At 40.3% G+C, this 20906-nt stretch overlaps 2 protein-coding genes across 3 annotated transcripts in view; one reads left to right on the top strand and one right to left on the bottom strand.

Moving 5' to 3' along the window:
* The window catches only part of NELL1 (neural EGFL like 1), an 862938-nt gene that overhangs the window by 317477 nt on the left and 524555 nt on the right, over nucleotides 1–20906 (bottom strand). For both annotated transcript variants that reach the window (XM_036862585.1, XM_036862586.1), the window contains exon 14: nucleotides 20001–20123. In XM_036862585.1, coding sequence (XP_036718480.1) covers nucleotides 20001–20123 — 123 coding nt within the window. The remainder of the gene's footprint in view (nucleotides 1–20000; nucleotides 20124–20906) is intronic.
* LOC118900225 (vacuolar ATPase assembly integral membrane protein VMA21-like) lies at nucleotides 11678–11983 on the top strand. The gene has a single exon (XM_036862587.1). It carries the CDS (start codon nucleotides 11678–11680, stop codon nucleotides 11981–11983), a length of 306 nt encoding a protein of 101 aa, XP_036718482.1.

Genomic DNA, 20906 nt, shown 5'->3' with positions numbered 1-20906 from the left:
AATGGAATATTACTCAGCCATAAAAAGGAACGAAATTGAGTCATTTGTTGAGACGTGGATGGATCTAGAGACTGTCATACAGAGTGAAGTAAGTCAGAAAGAGAAAAACAAATATCGTATATTAATGCATGTATGCGGAACCTAGAAAAATGGTACAGATGAGCCAGTGTGCAGGGCAGAAGTTGAGACACAGATGTAGAGAATGGACATATGGACACCAAGGGGGGAAAACTGCGGTGAGGTGGGGATGGTGGTGTGCTGAATTGGGCAATTGGGATTGACATGTATACACTGGTGTGTATAAAACTGATGCCTAATAAGAACCTGCAATATAAAAAAACAAACAAAACAACTAAAAAAAAAAAATATATACCACACATGTTAATTTCTGTGTGTGTCTGTGTGCATTCAATAAATACAGCCCTGTTCATACATCCTATTCTTGTCCTTGCTCCTCTGATAGACTGAAGCTTTATCCTTGAACTTGCTCCTGAATTTCATCCTAGTGTCTGGAACTCAGCTACCCATAAATAGACCATCTTAACACTAAAAATCTGCTTGGTTCACTATTCCCCACTTCTGAGTTCTCTTCACTGTAATCCATTCCATCATCTTGAACACCCCTGTCTTAGTCTGTTCGGGCTGCTGTAACAAAGTACCACAGACTGGGTGGCTTATAAACAGAAATGCATTTCTCATAGTTCTGAAGGCTGGGGAATACTAGATCAAGGCGCCAGCACTCTTCCTAGTTCATAGCCAGTGTCTCCTCACTGTGCCCTCACATGTTGGAAGGGGCTAGGGAGCTTTCCGAAGCCTCTTTTATAAGGCACTAATCCCATTCATGAGGGTTCCACTCTCATGACTTGAGAACCCTTTAAAGGCTCCACCTCCTAATATCTTTGGGTTTTAAGAATTCAATATATGAAACTCGATGGGGACACAAACATTCAGACAATAGCACTCCCTCACACCCTTGCCAAAAGTTTGCCTAGACTATGATCATGAATTCTTGATTCTCTTGCACCCTGGGTGGCACATGTAGTCTCTTCATTCTCCTTACTCCTTGATCATTTGACTCCAATTATCCGTACCTGCTGGATCTAGTGCTATCCTGTCCTGTCAAAGTGGTCAGCTCCCGCTCTTGCTGGATGTAACAGGTTACTGACACTGAAATGTGTCTAATTCTATGTACTAAAGACTTGGCTAAGGAGGAGTAAATTGGTTAATAATGTATGGATTATGTATTTATGCGTTTCTTTTTATGTTGCCAAAGAACAACTAGGAGCTGGCTCTAAGCATCCTCAATTGCGTATTTGCCTGATGCTCTACGTAAATATACTCTGATGATTTTAGGAGAATCTTCTTTTGTATTTGGGGAATAAATTATCTCAACTCTTCCTTTTAGTTCAGAAATTCTATGAATAATCTCTGAGTACTTAACCCAGACCCTGACACTCTCCATCATAGACTGTCATACAGGTATCTTAAATAATGTAGGTCTGATTTTTTTTTAAAGAGTATTGTGGTATAAGCCCTGGCAGGTTTGTTGTTGTTGTTGTTTCTTTTTTGTAATACAAATGCCTGATTTAAACATTGATTTCCAAGGCATTCATTTCCAAGAGGCATCCCCTTCAAAGATGGTTAACCCAAATAAACACACTTCCAGCCTCACAACTGCATAAAGAGCTAGGCCACCTCCCTGCACTGAGAGACCTTTGTTTTACAGATGTTGATTGATTTAAATATCTGACCATTTGGACTACTTGTTTTTTTTTTTTCCCTCTTCCTGTCCTTTAAATCACCACTCTTATGTTTTAAATATGTTCTACCAATAAAGAGTGAGCCCACAGAAACCTAGGCCCCCCCACCCTTGACCTCAATAAAGGCAGAACCCCAGGCCCTGGGCTTCATCCTGCCTCTGGGCCCACCCCTGGCGACCTTGCTACCTTGCTCCCGGTGTGCTGTGTAACTTCCAGGTCTTTTAAGTAAGAAACCTTTATTTTTTTCAGTTTCTTGCTGGTAATTGCTGAAGGGCATCTTGCAGTCACATGAAGAAAAACAAGGGTATATTCATTTATAGTATATCTCTAAAGACTGCATTAAGTAGAAGAAAAATAAAATGTAATAAATTACGATCTTTGGCATCTTGACGGCAAACCATAACATTGGTGATTGATAGGCTGAGACCAGCACAAAACAGGGATGCTTAGCAGTAATTAAACAGATCCAAGCAATGAGCTTTGTGTTGATACTTTCATGCTTAAAGCCTCAGTGCACCTCATAAACCTCTGTTATTCAGATCTGATAATGCTTCTGATATATAGACATTTACATTAGGACTAGACCTCAGATTCCTCATTTAAGGATGCAGAGCTGAGGACCAAAAAGGAATATTACTCAGCCATAAAAAGAATGAAAGAATGTCATTTGCAGCAACATGGATGAACCTAGAGATGATCACATTAAGTGAAGTAAGCCAGACAAAGAAAAATATCATATGATATTGCTTATATGTGGAATCTAAGAAAATGATACAAATGAACTTATTTACAAAACAGAAATAGACTCACAGAGGTAGAAAACAAGCTTACGGTTACCAAAAGGGAAGGGGGAGATAAGTTAGGAGTTTGGGATTAAAATATACATACTACTATATACAAAATAATCAACAAGTGCCTGCTGTATAGCACAGGGAACTATACTCAATATCTTGTAATAACTTATAATGGAAGAGAATGTAAAAAGAGTATATAAATTTCTACATATGTGTATATATATATATAACTGAATCACTTTGCTGTACATCTGAAACTAACACAACATTGTAAATCAACTATAGCATAATAAAATTTTTTTTAAAAAGGAAAGGAGGATGCCCCAAGAATATAGTGGGGTTGAATGGCTGAGCTAGGACCAAAATCCAGCCCTTATGGTTTGCAAATCCAGGAGCTTCCCAGTCAGAGCACCAGGAAAAGGGGAAGGTGTGCTGAGCTACCGACCCACTCAGCCCAGCCAGGTGACCCTCAGCAGCGGGCAGCCTCACCTATTTACACCCATGTGCCTATCAAATAGTATCATTTCCATGTGTATCATGACGTGAAAGAAACTGGAAGTCACTATTTTTATTCCTTTTCCCCAACATTTATCATCTGCAATATCAAGGAATAGAGTGTTTTGCTCAGGATAATACAATTTAATGAAGTGATCTGAAGTAGAGTTATTGGTTTAATCTTACCCAAAGGGGGAACTCTTTTGTGTTTCAATTCTTATCAGCCAGAGACAAAATATGACAACTGTCCCCTACCAATCTGGGAGATTAGGCTATAGGCCTTCAAATACAGCTGGAATCTGATAAGAAATCAAAACAGCACCGTTCTAAAGAAGAGGGAAATGATATTTTAACTCCAACAGTCAGGAACCAAGGAAGAACCCTGTGGGTTTCGAGGATGGTACGAATGATGCAGAGTGGTGCCTGTTTTATTGACCTGGACTGAAAGCCTCCAGAGAACAGTGAAGAGGAGAAAAGCAGCCACAAAACTCCACATACGCATTCATACCATGAATAACTTTCTAGGGAATAAGAAAAAACCCTCATTCAAGAATACTGAGACTGATAATAATTTGCCCATGCCAGAGGGAAAAAAGTACAAGCCTGTAGTCAAATCTGCTAATTATTCTTCTATCTAAAATGTTGCCTGCCTTTTGGCTTCATAGTAAGAACTTTAACCACCCTGATTCATTAGCATCTTTATTCCAAATATATGTTATGCTCATAGAAATACAAAGATTTCTCCCATTGGAATGTTAAGGATTCTTACTGCTTTCCTTCCCAAAGCAGTTGAGTTACCATACCAACAGTTAGCACTTTCTTAGAAAATGACAGAAAACCCAGAGCTACAGGATTAAGAACACTACGGGGTTGGGGGGGGGGGGGTCCCACTTCAGGCATGACTGGATACAGAAGCGCCAACGATATTAACAAGGTCTGATTCAACTTTGTTTCTCCACACAGTTCTGTGTGTTGGCTTCATTCTCAGACAGCTTCTCCCCTGTGATTTCAAAATGGCCATAAATGTTCCTGGTCATATTCTTCCAGACCCTCTTCCATAGCAGAAAAGTTAATCTCCCTGTCGAATGTAACCAGAGGGGAGAAAGAAAAAACTAATTGGATCTGCTTGGGTAACATGTCAAACCTGAACCAATCTCTGTGGCCAGGAGAATGCACTTCTATAATTGTGTCAGAGAAGGGTTACGGGTTCCAACACTAGGGCCATAGGGACTAAAAGTGAGGAGGGGTGGCCCCCAGAAGGAAACTGAGGAATCGTTACCAATATGGTGAAAGAACGCTCACTGGTAAAAACAACAGATGTCCATCTCTCTACTCTGGCCATCCTCCTTTTCTCTCCCCAGTTGTCTGTAATCCAGGTTCTGCAGCTGTCATTCCCCTGACTCTACCTTAGGAACCACCACTGGAATATGGAGATTAACCTAACCAGGCCCCACACTCCTCTGATCTCCATCACCCAAAATGCAACCCTCCCCTGCATCCATCTCAGTTCAAACTCAACATCAGGTCTGCTGCTTCCTTTCTCCTTCCTGCTCCTTGCTCCGTTCTGTCCCAAAGATTTTGGCTATGGGACTTCAGTGGATGGGAAACGTATTTCCCTAAAACCTCATCCTCTTCAGAGAACGCTTCCTCCACCAGGTGGAACAAGAATCAGGTCCTCAACAACCATCAGGTCCTTGCTCATGCCCCAAAAGTTTCCTTCCCTTGCAATTCTCTCATGCAAAGTCTATTATTCCCACATGACCTGTGTTGTAGGAAAAGTCTTGGCATTCTCCAAGCTTGTATCCATATAACGACTTGGTATCCACACACATGATGACTCCAGTTTTTCAAAAACCCCCTTCTCCTTACCTAATCTCATCCCCGGCCTAGACTACATAGCTAACTGCCTCAATCATCCTTTCTAAAGCCTCAGTTTCCTCATGTATATAATGGGGACAATAATTCTGCCTCCTTCATAGAGAACTGGTATGACTTAAATGAGATATTTGTTGTAAAGCTCTTAGCACAGTGCCTGGCTCACAGGTGTTCAATAAAAGCCAGCTGTTAATTCTGTGGGTTAGATGCGGAGCCCACATATTTAATATTCACTATTTTAAATGACCAGTGCTAGCATGAGGGGAATGCCATGCCAGTACTTGGCCTATTTTTAAACTAGTGTAATAAGCCTAGTCATACCGTTCAGTATGTTTGCTTTTTAAAATAAGTAACCACAATTAAGTCCTAGCCCTTGCACTTCAAGAGATCTAGTCTCCACTTTCATTTGTCTGATAGGTCAGTTCTGTCTACTATGATGGATGTTAAAAAACTATATGAGCCTGAAGAATTCTCAACCAAATTCAGTCTTGCCTCTTTCTTGATTAGTTGAATTCCAAAATGATTCCATCCATGGTAGCTTGAGGGGATGAAGAATTTGCCTTAATAAATTACCCTGTTGTTCACTCAACTCCTAAGACTGTGAGTTTTCAGCCCCCCCACCCCCTGGGCCCCCCCCCCCGCCAGACTGTAAGCTCCTCAGGGGGCAAGAACCACATGTTCACCAGGTCACGTGCATTTTCTGAGGTGCTTGGCAGTGCTCTGTACCCTGTGGAGTACTCAGTACCTTTTGTTTGATGTTGTTGACAAGACCTAAAAATAATCCCTTCAAAAACCTACCATTAAAATGTAGCAAAACCGGAAAAAAACAAAAAAAACAAAGAGCTAGCTGTTATTATTGTCAAAGTGGTGGGCTTCTAGGTAAATGGCCATACTTTTCTTTAGAGTATTATATTTCTATGGCTTCGACATTCATTGTATAAAAAGAAAGCATACTTTATATTAAATGGAATAAGCTGAATATGGTGGACCCAACCACCAAACCATTCTCATCACTATTCTGATGAGAAAAGACACATCCAAATAGAGATCAAATGTAGAATATTTGTACTGCGAGCAAGATCCTTATTTATTGACTTTCTTAATTTTCTCAGTAAAGCGAAAAACCCTTTTCACACGCGACATAGGAAAAAGTAAATTTTACTTCTTACTTTTAGTAAATTCTAAAGGAAAGGAAATTCGTATTTACTGGGTTCCTACTATGTGCCAAATGGTCAACATAGGTTATTTCACTTAATCCTCACAACTATTTTACGGCTTATTTTCCTCAACAAATATTTATTAAATAACCCTTACGTGTTAAGCTTTATGGACACAAAGATGACAAGGACATACTGTCTGCCTTCCCAGGCCACTGAGGGAGATAGATTAAGCAAATTAGCATTTGCACTATGGTGTGATAAATGCCAAGACAGAGAATGATATGCAGGAACACGGAGGAGGGGTGAAGGCAAATGGATTGAAAGAGGTAGAACTTGAACTGCATTTTGAAGGACAAGCACCCACCAAATAAAAACGAAGGCAAAGATTTTTCATTCAAAGTGAGGACGCAACAACTAAGAACATACTATGTACAGGCACTTGATTTAACCCTCAAGTCAGAGAAGTTTAAGTAACTTCTAAGGTCATGGAACTGCTAAGTGCTAGAAACTAGTTTTGAACCCAGCAGACTGACCTCAACAACCCATGCACTTAACCGTTGAGCTATTCCACAGCAAGGAAGACTTGGAACACTGTACGTAGTCTGACTAAAGTAGGACTGGTTTTGTTGGAGGGGAAGTGGCAGGAGATGAGACTAAAGAGGTAGGTGGGAACTAGATCAGAAAAGAACTGTGTACCAGGCTAAGAAGTGTGAATCCCATCCTTAAAGTCATGCGAATGCCCGGGAGGATCTTCTGCATAGAGTTCACAGGGGAGAGAGATGCACAATAGTACCCAATATATTCCAAGCATTACCCTAAGCACTTACCCTCCACTTAGCCCTGAAAACAACCCATGGAGATATATACAATTATTACGCCCAATTATAAAAGCGAGGTACAGATTGGTTGGGTAACTAGCCCAAGATGTCACAGCTAGGTATAAAAGCCAGGCTTCTAAGCAAGCAGTCTAGCTCCAGAAGCCATGCCGTTCTTCACTCTGTCATCCAGCCTGCAGGTAGGCCACAGAGAATCGGATCTGGACGTGCGCCAGGTGGATTAGAAAGCAGCCAGACTGGAAAAGACAGGGGTGGTAACATCCACGATGAAGTTACTGTCATTTCCTCCAAATTCATTAGGCGAGCAAGCAAACTGAGAGAAGTGAAGAGGCTAGGCCCTACATCCCACAGTGTGTGTGGGAGTGGAGGTCTGAGGTCAAGAGTGTCAGATTCAAAAGCCCTTGTATTTACACTGTTGGAGGTTGCCTCTTGCTAATTCAATTTCAATAAAATTGAATAAAATAAAATTCCAAATTATCTGGGTCTAAAATAATGAGGTTTTAGTCTCTGTAAATTCAGCATTCAAGTATGATCCCACTAAGTGGCATGGATAAGCGTGTCAGGAAATTATCCACAAATTGCCGCGTTTCCCTATCCTCGAGAACGCATGGCTCTCCTCTGGCTGACGGCTGTTGCAAGAGACTGCGGAGCCTGTTACTATTTAAAGCTGGTAAGCATCACCATGGTAAGCACGTCACTATGAAACGCACATGTCTGCTCTCTTATGAATTGTTTTTAATACGAAACTGATCTTGAAATGCAACAAAAGTAAATGCTCTAGACTTGTTTTCTTTTCCCTTCTACTCTCTCTTATCTTAGTATAATTTGAGCTTTGATGAATGCTACTCATTTCTATTCAATATGTGACTTTATGGGGAAATTCCATCCTGAGACAGGAAATGCTATACTGTAGAAGGAATTAGGTATTCTCAGCCCCCAGTATATGGATTCCAGCCATTTGTCTGCTTAATAAACACTACAGTTTTGCATTCAACTGAAAGCCAGACCTGGGCTGCTCAATATAACAAAGAAAATGATGGAAAGCCCCATTTCTTACTTTCAGGGCACCATGCTGCCTCTCTAGAGATCTCCTCCGTGTGCTTAGGGGTACAGATTAAAGAGTGTGCCATATTCTTATTAATTGAAACCTATCTTAAATGTTTTAGAGCTACTGGAGTAGTCAGTAGTCACAGCTATCTGTCGAGCACTTGAAATGTCTGGATCGAGAGGTGTCAAACCTATTTCTTCTTACCTTTGTTAAAGCAACTTCCAGAAAACTTAAATTAACCTGTGTGCTTTACATTATATCTCAACTGGGCATTGCTATTCTAGAGCCTTTACGTCTTCTACTAATGTCAAACCATATGCCTGTGTATGTGCATGTGTGTGTTTTACTTTGTTCTGTTAAACATAAGGTAAGTCCTCTTTTGAGAAATTTGTTACACCTTATTTTACTTCTACTTAATGTAGTCTTTAGAGAGATACTATAAATGAATATACCAATATTCAATATCCTTATCTGTGCAAAACAGAGTTTGCCGTTTAGATGCCAAAGATCATTTCCTTGCTTTAAATAGTCTAGGAGGCTGAATTCAAACCATTTTCCAAGCTCATCTGGTCACATCTCCAAAAATAGGCTGTGTTTTAGAAGAATATCTAGAATTCCTCTCTCATCTACACAGTCACTTAATACAGGCAATGTATCCATTTTATGATATTTTAATATTCTACTTAAAAGAAAATCTATCTTAAACTAGTGCATTTTTCCTAACACAACTTAAAACTATAGTTAAACTATATTTGAATAAATACTTGAAATTTGGCCTTATCCCTGTCCAGTATCTGTTTCAGAATATCGCACATTACAAATAGTATTATCCCTAAATCAGTAAGGTGATACAAGAACACAGTGCAAGAGAACCAACACATGATGATTTCTCTGTCGTAAGTTTCAAAATGGAAAATTCACCGATTTTGGAAGAAGTGATCACAAAACATAGGAAGAGAGTTATAGTAACAAGCAGGAATCAGTTATTTAAGTAACAGAATTATGAGAGGTCCAGCGCTCAGGTGGAGAGTTACTTTACTATGCCACTGGCAGTTCTGCTGAAGAGATGTGTAATGATGCTGAGTGTTTTGCACGACTTTCAAGTGACCCATAAAGTTTCTCAATTTTTCTTAAAACTGGCAGGATCAGAAGCTTGGATAAAAAGTGAGCTATCTTTAATTTGACGGAAGCCAGAGAGAAGTGATGATGACACGGTTGGAAAGAATGAGTGCATTCAACTGGAGACCTTTTTAAACCCTGGATACTCCATCTTTCTTACTGGAAAGCCTACTCTTCACAGTGCATCAGCCAGAACCCATTTTAGAATTGCATATGGAGGTTTGTTTTCTACAAATCATAATGCAGCTACTTTTATTCACTTAGAATCGTATTCACAACAGCAATATAGCAGAGACTGCTAGTGTTCACCCACAGCTGCGGCCTCCCCCTCCTTCCCAAGCACACAGACATTCTGCTCTATCGTTAGGTGGGCCATGGACCTAATTCTGCTCAGTGCCATGTGAGCCAAAGTGGTATGCATCACATTCAGGCCTGGCCCATCGAAACCTCCCACGCATTACCTAATTCTCCTTCCCCGTCTGCTGATGGAGCGGTGAGGATTCTGGGAACCAAGAAGAGGTCACAGCGACAAGATGGAAGGTGAGTGGGTCCCTGAGTTACTGTGTGGGGCACAACCCTCTACACACACCACCAGCTCTTAGTGAGTGATAGGTAAGAACTTAGTGTTTTGGAACTACTGAAGTTCTCAAGCTTGTCTGTGACAGAAGCTACCACTGTTTCCTAACCTTATACAAGCAGTTTCACACGTTAACCCTACTGCCTTCCAGTTTTCCCTAAAATTTAGAAGCTAAGGGTGAGAAGAAATTTGAAAATGTCATTATATTTATTAGCAAATGAGGAAACTGGTTCATTATCACAGGACAAGGTGTAATCCAAATGCCCTGGAAAATAAACATCTATGTATAAATGAGAAGATTAGGCAAAAGCAATAGAAACAGATACCAAACTCAGTGTGGTTGAGTTGCAAGATGGCTGTATTTTAGGGACTAAAGCTTTGAGCAATTTTCAGCAGAGCTGAGTTACTCTGCCAGGAACGTATCTAACTTTATTCTAGAAAACAAACAGAGTGGCATGCGTGAGGCTGAAATGAAGAAACATATCCTTGTGTTGGGAATAGGAAGAGGCAGAAATGTGAAAGCAGGCAAGTGTAAACCACAACACGTTCTACTGGTCAGTACTAGTTTAGCATCCCACCAAAATCCTGTTGAGGAAGGATCGCAGTTAGCACCACTGTCAAACTATGCTGACACTTGCACATTCTTTGTAAATGTTTTTAGACTTATCCTTTACCTTAATAAATATCTGCATCAAGAGAAGCCTCTAAGGGGACTTCCCTGGCGGTCCAGTGGTTAAGAATCCATGCTTCCAATGCAGGAGGCACAGGTTCGATCCCTGGTTGGGGAACTAAGATCCCATAAGCCATGCGGTGTGGCCGGAAAAAAAAAAAAGAAGCCTCTAAGGTAATATTAAGAAGTATCTGGGTCAGGCAGACCCAGCAACAGAACCTGTTCTAGGCTCTTGACTGCTTACTTAGCTTTCACAGTGTGATAGTCATTAAGAAGAACCATGAAGAAATGCCATTTGCAGCAACATGGATGGACCTAGAGATTGGCATACTGAGTGAAGTAAGTCAGACAGAGAAAGACAAGTATCATATGATATCGCTTATATGTGGAATCTAAAAAAGGCTACAAATGAACTTATTTACAAAACAGAAACAGAGTCACAGATGTAGAAAACAGACTTACAGTTACCAGGGGTAAGGTGAGGGGGGAGGGTGAGGGATAAATTGGGAGACTGGGATTGACAAATACACACTACTATATGTACAATAGGTAACTAATAAGGACCTACCGTATAGCACAGGGAACTCTCCTCAATACTCTGTAATGGCCTACATGGGAAAAGAATCTAAAAAGAGTGGATATATGTATATGTATAGCTGATTCACTTTGCTGTACAGCAGAAACTAACACAACATTGTAAATCAACTATACTCCAATAAAATTTTTTTTAATTTAATCAGGGACTTCCCTGGTAGCGCAGTGGTTAAAAATCTGCCTGCCAATGCAGGGGACACGTGTTCGAGCCCTGGTCCGGGAAGATCCCACATGCGGCGGACAACTAAGCCCGTGAGCCACAACTACAGAAGCCCACGTGCCTAGAGCCCGTGCTCCGCAACAAGAAAAGCCACTGCAATGAGAAGCCCGTGCACCTCAACGAAGAGTAGCTCCCCACTCGCCACAAGTAGAGAAAGCCCGCGCACAGCAACAAGGACCCAACGCAGCCATAAATAAATAAATAAATAAATAAATAAATAAATAAATAAATAAATAAATAAATAAATAAATTTAAAAAGAAAAAATTTAATCAGGAATTTAACATCGGATATAGATATTGGCTATTTCTCATAATTGCATGATTAATTCAGTAAGAAACTAGTATTATGAAATAATTGTCACCCTTTACAGACTAAAAAAATAAAGAACCCGATCTATTTATGCTAACCTTGCCTTAAAATATAACATCCAGCGGCGCGGTCCGCCGCGACCGGTCTCCTGCAGAGCCGACTGAGCGCGGCCCCGAGCCCAGCCCGCCTGTGAGCACCTGCTGCTGGCGTGTGGACACCATGGAGCGCTTTGATAAAGCGGCACTGAGTGCGCTGCAGCCGTGCGACTTCAGAAATGAAAGTTCATTAGCCTCTACTCTGGAGACGCTCCTGTTCTTCACAGCTTTAATAATCACTGTACCTATTGGGTTGTATTTCACGACTAAATCTTATGTTTTTGAAGGCGCCTTTGGGATGTCCAATAGAGACGGCTATTTTTATGCTGCTATTGCTGCAGTGGTCGCCGTCCATGTGGTGCTGGCCCTCTTTGTTTATGTGGCCTGGAATAACGGCTCACGGCAGTGGCGTGAAGGCAAACAGGATTAAAGCGAATATCACCTTTTGATAGCATTAAATTGATTTTTTTTAAGTGGTAAGTGCATCTGGGATATTGATGATTTTAATAAAGTTGAAAGAACATGTTAAAATCAATCTTATGGAGTCACGTTTGACTAGTGTAAATTCTGATCCTTCTAAAACAATGGTTTGTATCATCAGTTTTAATTGTATGAGCCTCTCATTTGCAAATGAGAATTTGGAAAAGTTAAATTGGTTACAAATAAATATGTGAAATTAGTTACACATTATTCTGGGAAGAATTTGATTATCTTATAACAAAAAAATATTTTATAGCATTTCGTCTTTTGGTTGGCTTTGAGTTTTACTCCTCTGGATATATTCAGATGTACATAGTGGAGCAAATCTAAACTTTATTTTTCGCTGGAACACTTTCCCTAACTATCATGAAAATACCAGGTCATTGGATTTTGGGTTGTAAATGCCTACTGGAAATTGCTTAAATCGTGGACACTGGAATTAATCTGAATGTCACTGAGAAATTTTGCATAAAGTGTAATCCCTCGTCAATAGAAATCTTTCATTACATTATTTCCTGGGGAAACTAGGCTGAATCACACCCATTCATGTAAAAGGACTGGGTTTATTGAAGAATGCAGACAGCAAAGCAAAGAGCTGCCTGCCTGGGCACCCAGCCTACTCCCTCAAGGCCCCTTGCAGGCCAGCCTCCTGCTTTCAGACAAACTCTGTAATGATCTGCTTTGCTCTGTCATTCAACAACGAACTGATGCTTTAATTACAAGTTTGTGTGAACTCCCTTTAAATTTGTTTTTCCTACTTTTTAATAATGTATATGAAGGAATTTACATTTAAATGTGTTAATTTTTGCATACTTAGGGAGTGTAAACAATCCTGAAAATAGATTATTTTTATCATCCAGGAAGTATTCTTGGAATTTCTAGTCTAGTCTTTTAAATCAGTGCCATTATATCCCAGATACATAGATAGATAATGCATCTAAATTAGATAATCCTTGAGGTCCTTTCTGATAGAAAAAGACCCTCTGGTTTTACTTTAGTATCCTTGGTCTGCGTTCTTTCTAGCCACTTGGTACTACTTGTGTGCAATCTAAAAACACACCTGAAAAAAACGCATATTAAAACAGGAAGAAAATTTAAATTCCCTGTAATGTTGCCACCTGGAGATAACCACTATATTGGTTTACATCCTGTGTGCATTTCTTAATGCTAGTTTGATACACACTAAAAGTTTGGTTTAAGTTCAAATTCTGCCAATTTCACCTGGCGGCTATTTGCATTTTTTCAGATGAGTGATTATTGGCCGTTTTCTTAAAAAGCACATTCTACCTTTACTCTTTTAACTAGATATCTCATTGTACAAATTTCCCATCATTGACAATCCCTAATACAATGGCCCTTGCTGTGAGTGTTTGCCGTTACTGATTTTGTTTATTCACCCCTACTTTTGATGCTGTGGAACTGGACTAAAGGAGTACAGAGGTAGTTAGGCATAAAAGCAAAGAAGGCATTTGTGTTTATTTAATTGTTGAGAAAAAAAAAATTATTGGGCTTCCCTGGTGGCGCAGTGGTTGAGAATCTGCCTGCCAATGCAGGGGACACGGGTTCGAGCCCTGGTCTGGGAAGATCCCACATGCCGCGGAGCAACTAGGCCCGTGAGCCACAACTACTGAGCCTGCGCGTCTGGAGCCTGTGCTCCGCAACAAGAGAGGCCGCGACAGTGAGAGGCCCGCGCACCGCGATGAAGAGTGGCCCCCGCTTGCCACAACTAGAGAAAGCCCTCGCACAGAAACGAAGACCCAACACACCCAAAAAATAAATAAATAAATAAATTCATTAAAAAAAATAATAAAATATTATTATAGGACTATTTTTTATTCTTGCTTATAGTTAAATATTATCTACAGTTTAAATGTCAAGTAGTTATTCTAAATGTAAAATGTTTTCTTAAAAAGACTACAGTTTTGGTATAAAATTGTACATATTTAATATGAAATTGTAGAATACTCCAGATTGAGTCTAGTGTACTGTATGGTAGATTTCTAGATGGTCCCCTCTTTAGATGTCTTGTTGTACTTAGAATTTGTCCACCTAATTTCTTTTTCTATAATGCCAAGGTTTTTCTCATACTTTTGGGATCTTATGCTATTTGTAAGATATTAATGTCCAGTGCTGGATTATTTTGTTTGATTTCAGACATTTGCTGAGTAGATAATATGGGTGCTTTTCTGCACCCATATTATGTAAAAGCAGGTGTAATTTCCTCTTGGAAAAGGTACCCAGCATTTGAAAGTTAGAATCGGATGTTAAGGTTGATATTTGGGGTTACTATAATATAGACTTGTTTTCAAACAAGTTAATATTTTCTTAGGGTTTTAACTGTTAACTGACTAGTTTGCTGCTGTTGAAATAACATGGTATTTGACAAATAGATTTATTTTTCAAGATGTCTCAGTGATTTCCTCTTGTACATCCTTTCAGGATGTATAGAAAGGAAAGCTACAATTGAGCCCTTATATAAATGTTATAAGGTAGGAATATGTTCACTACTGTTTGAAAACTGATTGTAAAGATAACCTCAATTAGGGAGTGTAACTTGAAGTGTCAGTACGGGCTACTGATTTATCACATGACCTTCTTAACCTCACCTACCATTTTGCTCCCCAGAATATAATCTTTTTTCTCATTGTGCTTAAAAATGAAGTCTGCTGTAGAATGCATCTGATGTCATTAGCTCTTCAAGTGGATACCATTTTATATGTGACAGCAGAATTCAGTTTTGAATTGTTGAAGAAATTTAAACCTCCATAAAAGAAAAAAAAAAAAAAACCTGTGTTTCATGGGAATCTAACAGAAATATACTGTAAGATTATTTTCATTATAAAGATCTCATCAGTTTTGCCCAAAAAGCAAAAAAAAAAAAAAAAAAAAAAAGAAAAGACATCCAACCAGGTACTATAGTTTTTCAGTTCTATAAAAGGTAAATACCCTTTGCATATGTTCTGAACTGAGATGGGTATGTTAAGTATAGCTGGCACCATTCTATAAAAGTAGCAGTTGTTAAGCACTTTAAATATTTTGCAAATAATTGCTCCCCCAAACAGATCATAATCCAGCAGAGAGCCTAGAGATTGACTGTGACATCTTTCAATAACGTTGCCTAAAGAAAGTCTCCTGGTCCATTGAGAATTGTTAGTTAGGAAAGAAAGACAGTCTTATCTTGATTTTTCACCAGAAAGTCAATGTTCAGTAGCCTGTTTTAAAATAAAATTGACTGATATATATATGGCTCTGCTAATCGCATGCATCATTTCAGATGTGACAATTACAGATAACAAACATCTATGTGACTCACCAAAGTGCAACCTCAAAATGCACTCTAAAGAATCAGCAGTTGTCAGATTTCCACTCCCTCTGAGATACAAGCCGGTTTAACGTGTTTCCCTCAAGCCCCTAGGGATGCAGTTATGTCTACTGGGCTACAAACTTTAAAAGGTAAACAGTGACTTTGGTAAGTGATGGAAAGTGCTTAAAGCGCATCCAAGAGACTCTTTTTTTGCCCAGGAAAAATGCACTTGTAGGAAAAGAATATGAAAAGACTACATCAAGGTTTGCCTTGTTAAGTCAAAATAACACAACCAATATATTGCACCTAGCACCACACAAGCTCCCTTCTTGTGACTGTCTTCTTCATGCACTATTGCTGGTTTCAAGACTGCAATACAGCTTCTGTGTCTGTCTGCCTTTCTTTACCAAGCTGATGAACATAATGTCTCTTGAAAGCTTAGACTAGACCATCCGTTTCATTTTCAAGTTTCAGTCACATTTTTCAAAGGAAGCATTATTGAAAGTTTAAGCATAATAATAGTCTCTGGGCCTAGAGACTTCCTTCTCTTAGAATTAAATCAGTATTGTAAAGTGTCCTTCCTGCCCCCGCCCTTAAGGACTCTAACAGATACATTCAGATCTAAATTCAGCACCAGTGCTTGTTGGTAAGTATTTGCATGCCAGTGAGTTTACAAATAAGGTTGAAGTTATTTTAGTTCTGCTCAACACGGCAGTACTGACACTCCAGTACCCCTGTAAACATTACTACCAATATACTTTCATTAACAATAATATTAGTGCATCCAAGATAGGTGAGCATTTCTGTGCGTTGAGGAGTCTTTATCATGTATCTTCTCCAGCCCTCAGGAAGGAATGGTAGTGAAATGATTGTTTTAAGTTTCTCTGTTTGTGTACCCAAGTAATAGCTTTTTCCTTTATAAAGAGGAGTGTCAATTTGGCAAGTCTGATGAGGATTAGATCATGCATGCCCGAGACCGTGGCTCCAGCACAATACGAGTCATCTCTTCTCTCAGACCTTCTGAATTAGTTCAAGCTGTCTGATACTCCTTGTCCAACTCCCTCTATAAATGATTCAGTTACTAGTGGAAAACTCAACTATAAAAGGTATGCCTTGAAACAGACACATATTTGGGTACCTGAGTCACAAGGCTGAGGTTGAAGCCAACTCATGAACTGCCTTCCCCTTGCCCTTCATCACTGTTCCACCAATAACACTGTCTTCACTTTTATAGCATTTGATAGCTTAAAACACAGCGCTATATATTCCTTTAATAATTCTTTGCAATAACACTGCTGGATAAACACTGAAGGTAACATTAACCCAACTGTAATATGTAAAAATACAGAAGTGACAGTTCTCCAGTAAGGAAATCAGGTCTAAACCCCAATTCTCCAATCCCTTTGCCCAATCTTCACCTCTACTGCAATGCTTCCCCACATAACACTGACGAAACACAGGATTCTTCTGATCTTATTAAGGTTAACACAATTGACCATGAGAATTACTTTAAGAAAATTATTTTCGCTAATTCATAACTTTCAAGGGAAGATGTATTTTCAGAGTCCATGGACACCAGGAACATTATTTGAGCTCGTATTTTTCACAGTTGGGACTTTCAAATTCCACAAAGGTGAAGCCATCACCTATCACAGTGGCAAGAGAGGGCTTGACAAACACAAACTCACTGACCTGGTGCAATCAATATCATTTTATGAGGTAATGCCATTTTGAAAAATAATGCATTAAAATCAATTCCCTGTGTTGCTCCTCAGATTTACAGCATTAGCATGCAGGTATCAGCAGTGGCTTGATAACCCATGGAACTATATTAATGTTTATATTTTTTTGTTTTGCTTTGGAAATATCTTCAAATCTTCTTTTAAAAGTTGAGCACTAGTTTCTTTATTTGTCTCACGGAACTTTTTAAAAAACACACAAATATTACACATATAAATCCCCACTGTAGGAGATGCAAACAATATTGAATTTATAGCAATAAGTGGATGTTCTTGTTCATACACACACACACACCCATTGGTAATAAGGTGAACAGTATGCATGGTTCCCATCTCCCTGTATTTACATAAATATATGTAGAGAAATGCAAATCAGAACAACAATGAGGTATCACCTCACACCGGTCAGAATGGCCATCATCAAAAAACTCTACAAACAATAAATACTGGAGAGGGTGTGGAGAAAAGGGAACCCTCTTGCACTGTTGGTGGGAATGTAAATTGATACAGCCACTATGGAGAACAGTATGGAGGTTCCTTAAAGAACTAAAAATAGAACTACCATACGACCCAGCAATCCCACTACTGGGCATATATCCTGAGAAAACCATAATTCAAAAAGAGTCATGTACCACAATGTTCACTGCAGCTCTATTTACAATAGCCAGGACATGGAAGCAACCTATGTGTCCATCGACAGATGAATGGATAAAGAAGATGTGGCACATATATGCGATGGAATATTACTCAGCCATAAAAAGAAATGAAATTGAGTTATTTGTAGTGAGGTGGATGGACCTAGAGTCTGTCATACAGAGTGAAGTAAGTCAGAAAGAGAAAAACAAATACCATATGCTAACACATATATATGGAATCTAAAAAAAAAAAAAAAAGGTTCTGATGAACCTAGGGGCAGGACAGGAATAAAGACGCAGTCATAGAGCATGGACTTAAGGATATGGGGAGGTGGAAGGGTAAGCTGGGAGGAAGTGAGAGAGTAGCACTGACATATATACACTACCAAATGTAAAATAGCTAATGGGGAGCAGCTGCATAGCACAGGGAGATCAGCTCAGTGCCTTGTGTCCACCTAGAGGGGTGGGATAGGGAGGATGGAAGGGAGGTGCAAGAGGGAGGGGATATGGGGATATAGGTACACATATAGCTCATTCACTTTGTTATACAGCAGAAACTAACACAACAATGTAAAGCAATTATACTCCATTAAAGATGCTAAAAAATAATAATACTAATAAACTAGCCAGGTGATTATACTATATGTATACCATATGTATTGTCTTGCAACTTGGTTTTATTTATTTTTCTCTTTTTTTCTCAAAAATATGTCTTTCAGTGTGGGTGTGTGTATGCGTGTGCACGTGTCTGTACATACATACACTCAGAAGTTCAAAGCACTGTATTGTATTCCATTAAATTATACTCCAAATAAATTAAATCATTCCATTACTGACAGGTACTTGGGCTGTTTCTGGTTTTTGGTAAGTACAAATAATGCGGCAAAAACATCCGTGTATGTGCATTTTTCGCCCCTCAGGAGCATATGCTTAGAACACATTTCAAGAGGTAAAATCAATGGACTCAAGAGAATCCCTCTATGACCCTTCAGATTTACTTTAAAAGTAGATTGATTTTGTCAAATTGCCATTAAAAAGTCTCACCGATTTAACTCTCAGTCATGCATGAGGCTGTTTACCCCAACTTCCCCAACACAGAATAAAATCAATCTTCTAAGATTCTCCTCTTAGAAGTCATTGTTCATTATTTTTCACCATCAGTATGTCATCTCTTCAGAAGAATACTGATAATGCGCTGTGTGTCCTTGGGTAAGTTACTTAACCTTTCTGTGTCTCAGCTTTGTGAACTCTAAAATGGGGATAATAATAATACCTAACTCAAAGGGTTATTTCCTGGGTTTTTTGTACACTTTGCCTCTTTTTCAATGTGACTGTGTCTCTTTCCTCTTTGGTTGATTCAGTTAGTTAACGATCGTCTACAGTGTGCCAGATACCATTCTAGTTGCTGGGGACAGAGTAGGGAGATGTAACCAAGTGGTCACTCTCACATAGCTTACATCCCCATGGGGAGGCAGACAATACAAAAACAAACACATAAATGTATAATGTTATGATAGGCTGTGTTAGTAAAGAAAAAATAAAGGAGGGTATGGGGCCGAAAAGTACTAGGGGTCTGTTTCAGACACAGTGGTCAAAGAAAGTCTCTGATGATGGGGGCAGACTTGAGCAGAGACCTGAAGGAAATGAGCATGGAGGCTCAGGGGAGCCCAAGTGCAAAGCCCTGAGATAGGAATGTGGTTGGCCTGTGTGAGGAATAGCGAGGAATAGCGAGGAATAGCGCGCTGGTGCCGAGGGAGCATGGGGGAGAAAACAGAGATGCAGCTGAGAAGAGCCAGGGACCAGATTCTGAGTGTTCTCGTTAGCCAGAAGGAGGAATGGGAATTTTATTCTAAATGCAGACGGAGGCCAGGGCACTGGCCTCTGAACTGCTCCAAACACAGAGAGGGGCTGAAACTTTAAGCTTCCTACACTGAGCAGATACCTGGAGTGTGGCCATGAGCAGTGCCCACATGCCCTCTGAGCAGGGCTCTCAGCAATCAGCGCATCCATCACAAACACAAGCCAACAGGCAAAGCTGAAGAGGGTCATCAAGATACGGAACCATGCACCTGAACCACACTCACACCTTCTTCCTTCAACCCAAAAGGTAGACTCAGAGCACCTTCTTCTCTGATGCACTGATGCACAGTGCCCTTGCCAACTGACAATCCAGGGACAGGAGTGCTGGCCATGCTCGGCCACCAGAATGGCACAACGGATCTGCCACAGGAGCGCCAAGAGCTCGGGCAGGGCTGCAGCTCAGGGCTTGCGCCTACACGGCCATCCTACCTCTACAGATGGTCCCGTTGCCCACGTAGCCCGGTTTGCAGGTGCAGCTGTGACCCTGGACGGTGTTGGTGCAGATGGCATTCTCATCGCAGTTGTGCTGCCCGCTGCCACATTCGTCGTGCTCTGTTTGCAGGGTGAGAAAGAGAGACACCTTTTCATAAGTTGGAATCACTGGGGTTGGAAAAGTTAGCTGGAACTCACCAAGTAAGAATGACAGCGACTACCGTGCATTGGGACCTTACTCTATGCCTGGCAGTTTCCATGCCTCATGTGGTTGAAATCTCAAAACCTCAAAACCTCTAAAAGATGGATGCTATTATCCTCACTTGGCAGGTAAACAGACTGAGTGTCAGAGAAGTCAAGAGACTTATGCAAGTGACAATGATTGCTAAGTGCTTCCCTAAGGTCACAATGATTGCTAAGTGCTTCTCTAAGGTCACTGCTTCTTCCATGTCTGCAAAGGTTTCTGCAGAGGTTCCAAGGCAGTGGTTCTCAATAGGGGCGGGGGCAGGGTGTGTGCAGTGCTGCATCTCCTCCTCCTAGGAAACATTTGACAGTGTCTGAGGATATTTTGGGGCGTCATGCTTTGAGAAACGAGACGCTACTGGAATCTAGTGGATGGAGGGCAGAGATGCTGGTAAGCATCTCACAATGCACAGGACAGCCCACGACAACGAAGAATTAACCAGTCTGATATGTCAACAGCCCCAAGGTTGGGAACTGGGTATGGAGGCTCCGATTGCCTGGGTCCAGCTCGTGAGGTAAACCACCTGTCACATCCTCTCAATGTTCTTCTCCAACAGAACAAAGAGGGTAAAACTAAAGAGGAAGGCCCAGCTAATACAGCTTGGCAGAGGAGCATTAACCCACAAGTATTTTCACAAGGTTCAGAATTTAACCACTGGG

The sequence above is a fragment of the Balaenoptera musculus genome, chromosome 8, assembly GCF_009873245.2.
Source record: "Balaenoptera musculus isolate JJ_BM4_2016_0621 chromosome 8, mBalMus1.pri.v3, whole genome shotgun sequence".
NCBI lineage: Eukaryota > Metazoa > Chordata > Mammalia > Artiodactyla > Balaenopteridae > Balaenoptera > Balaenoptera musculus.
Note: the sequence above shows the minus strand (reverse complement) of the source record. Positions and strands in the feature narration are given on the sequence as shown.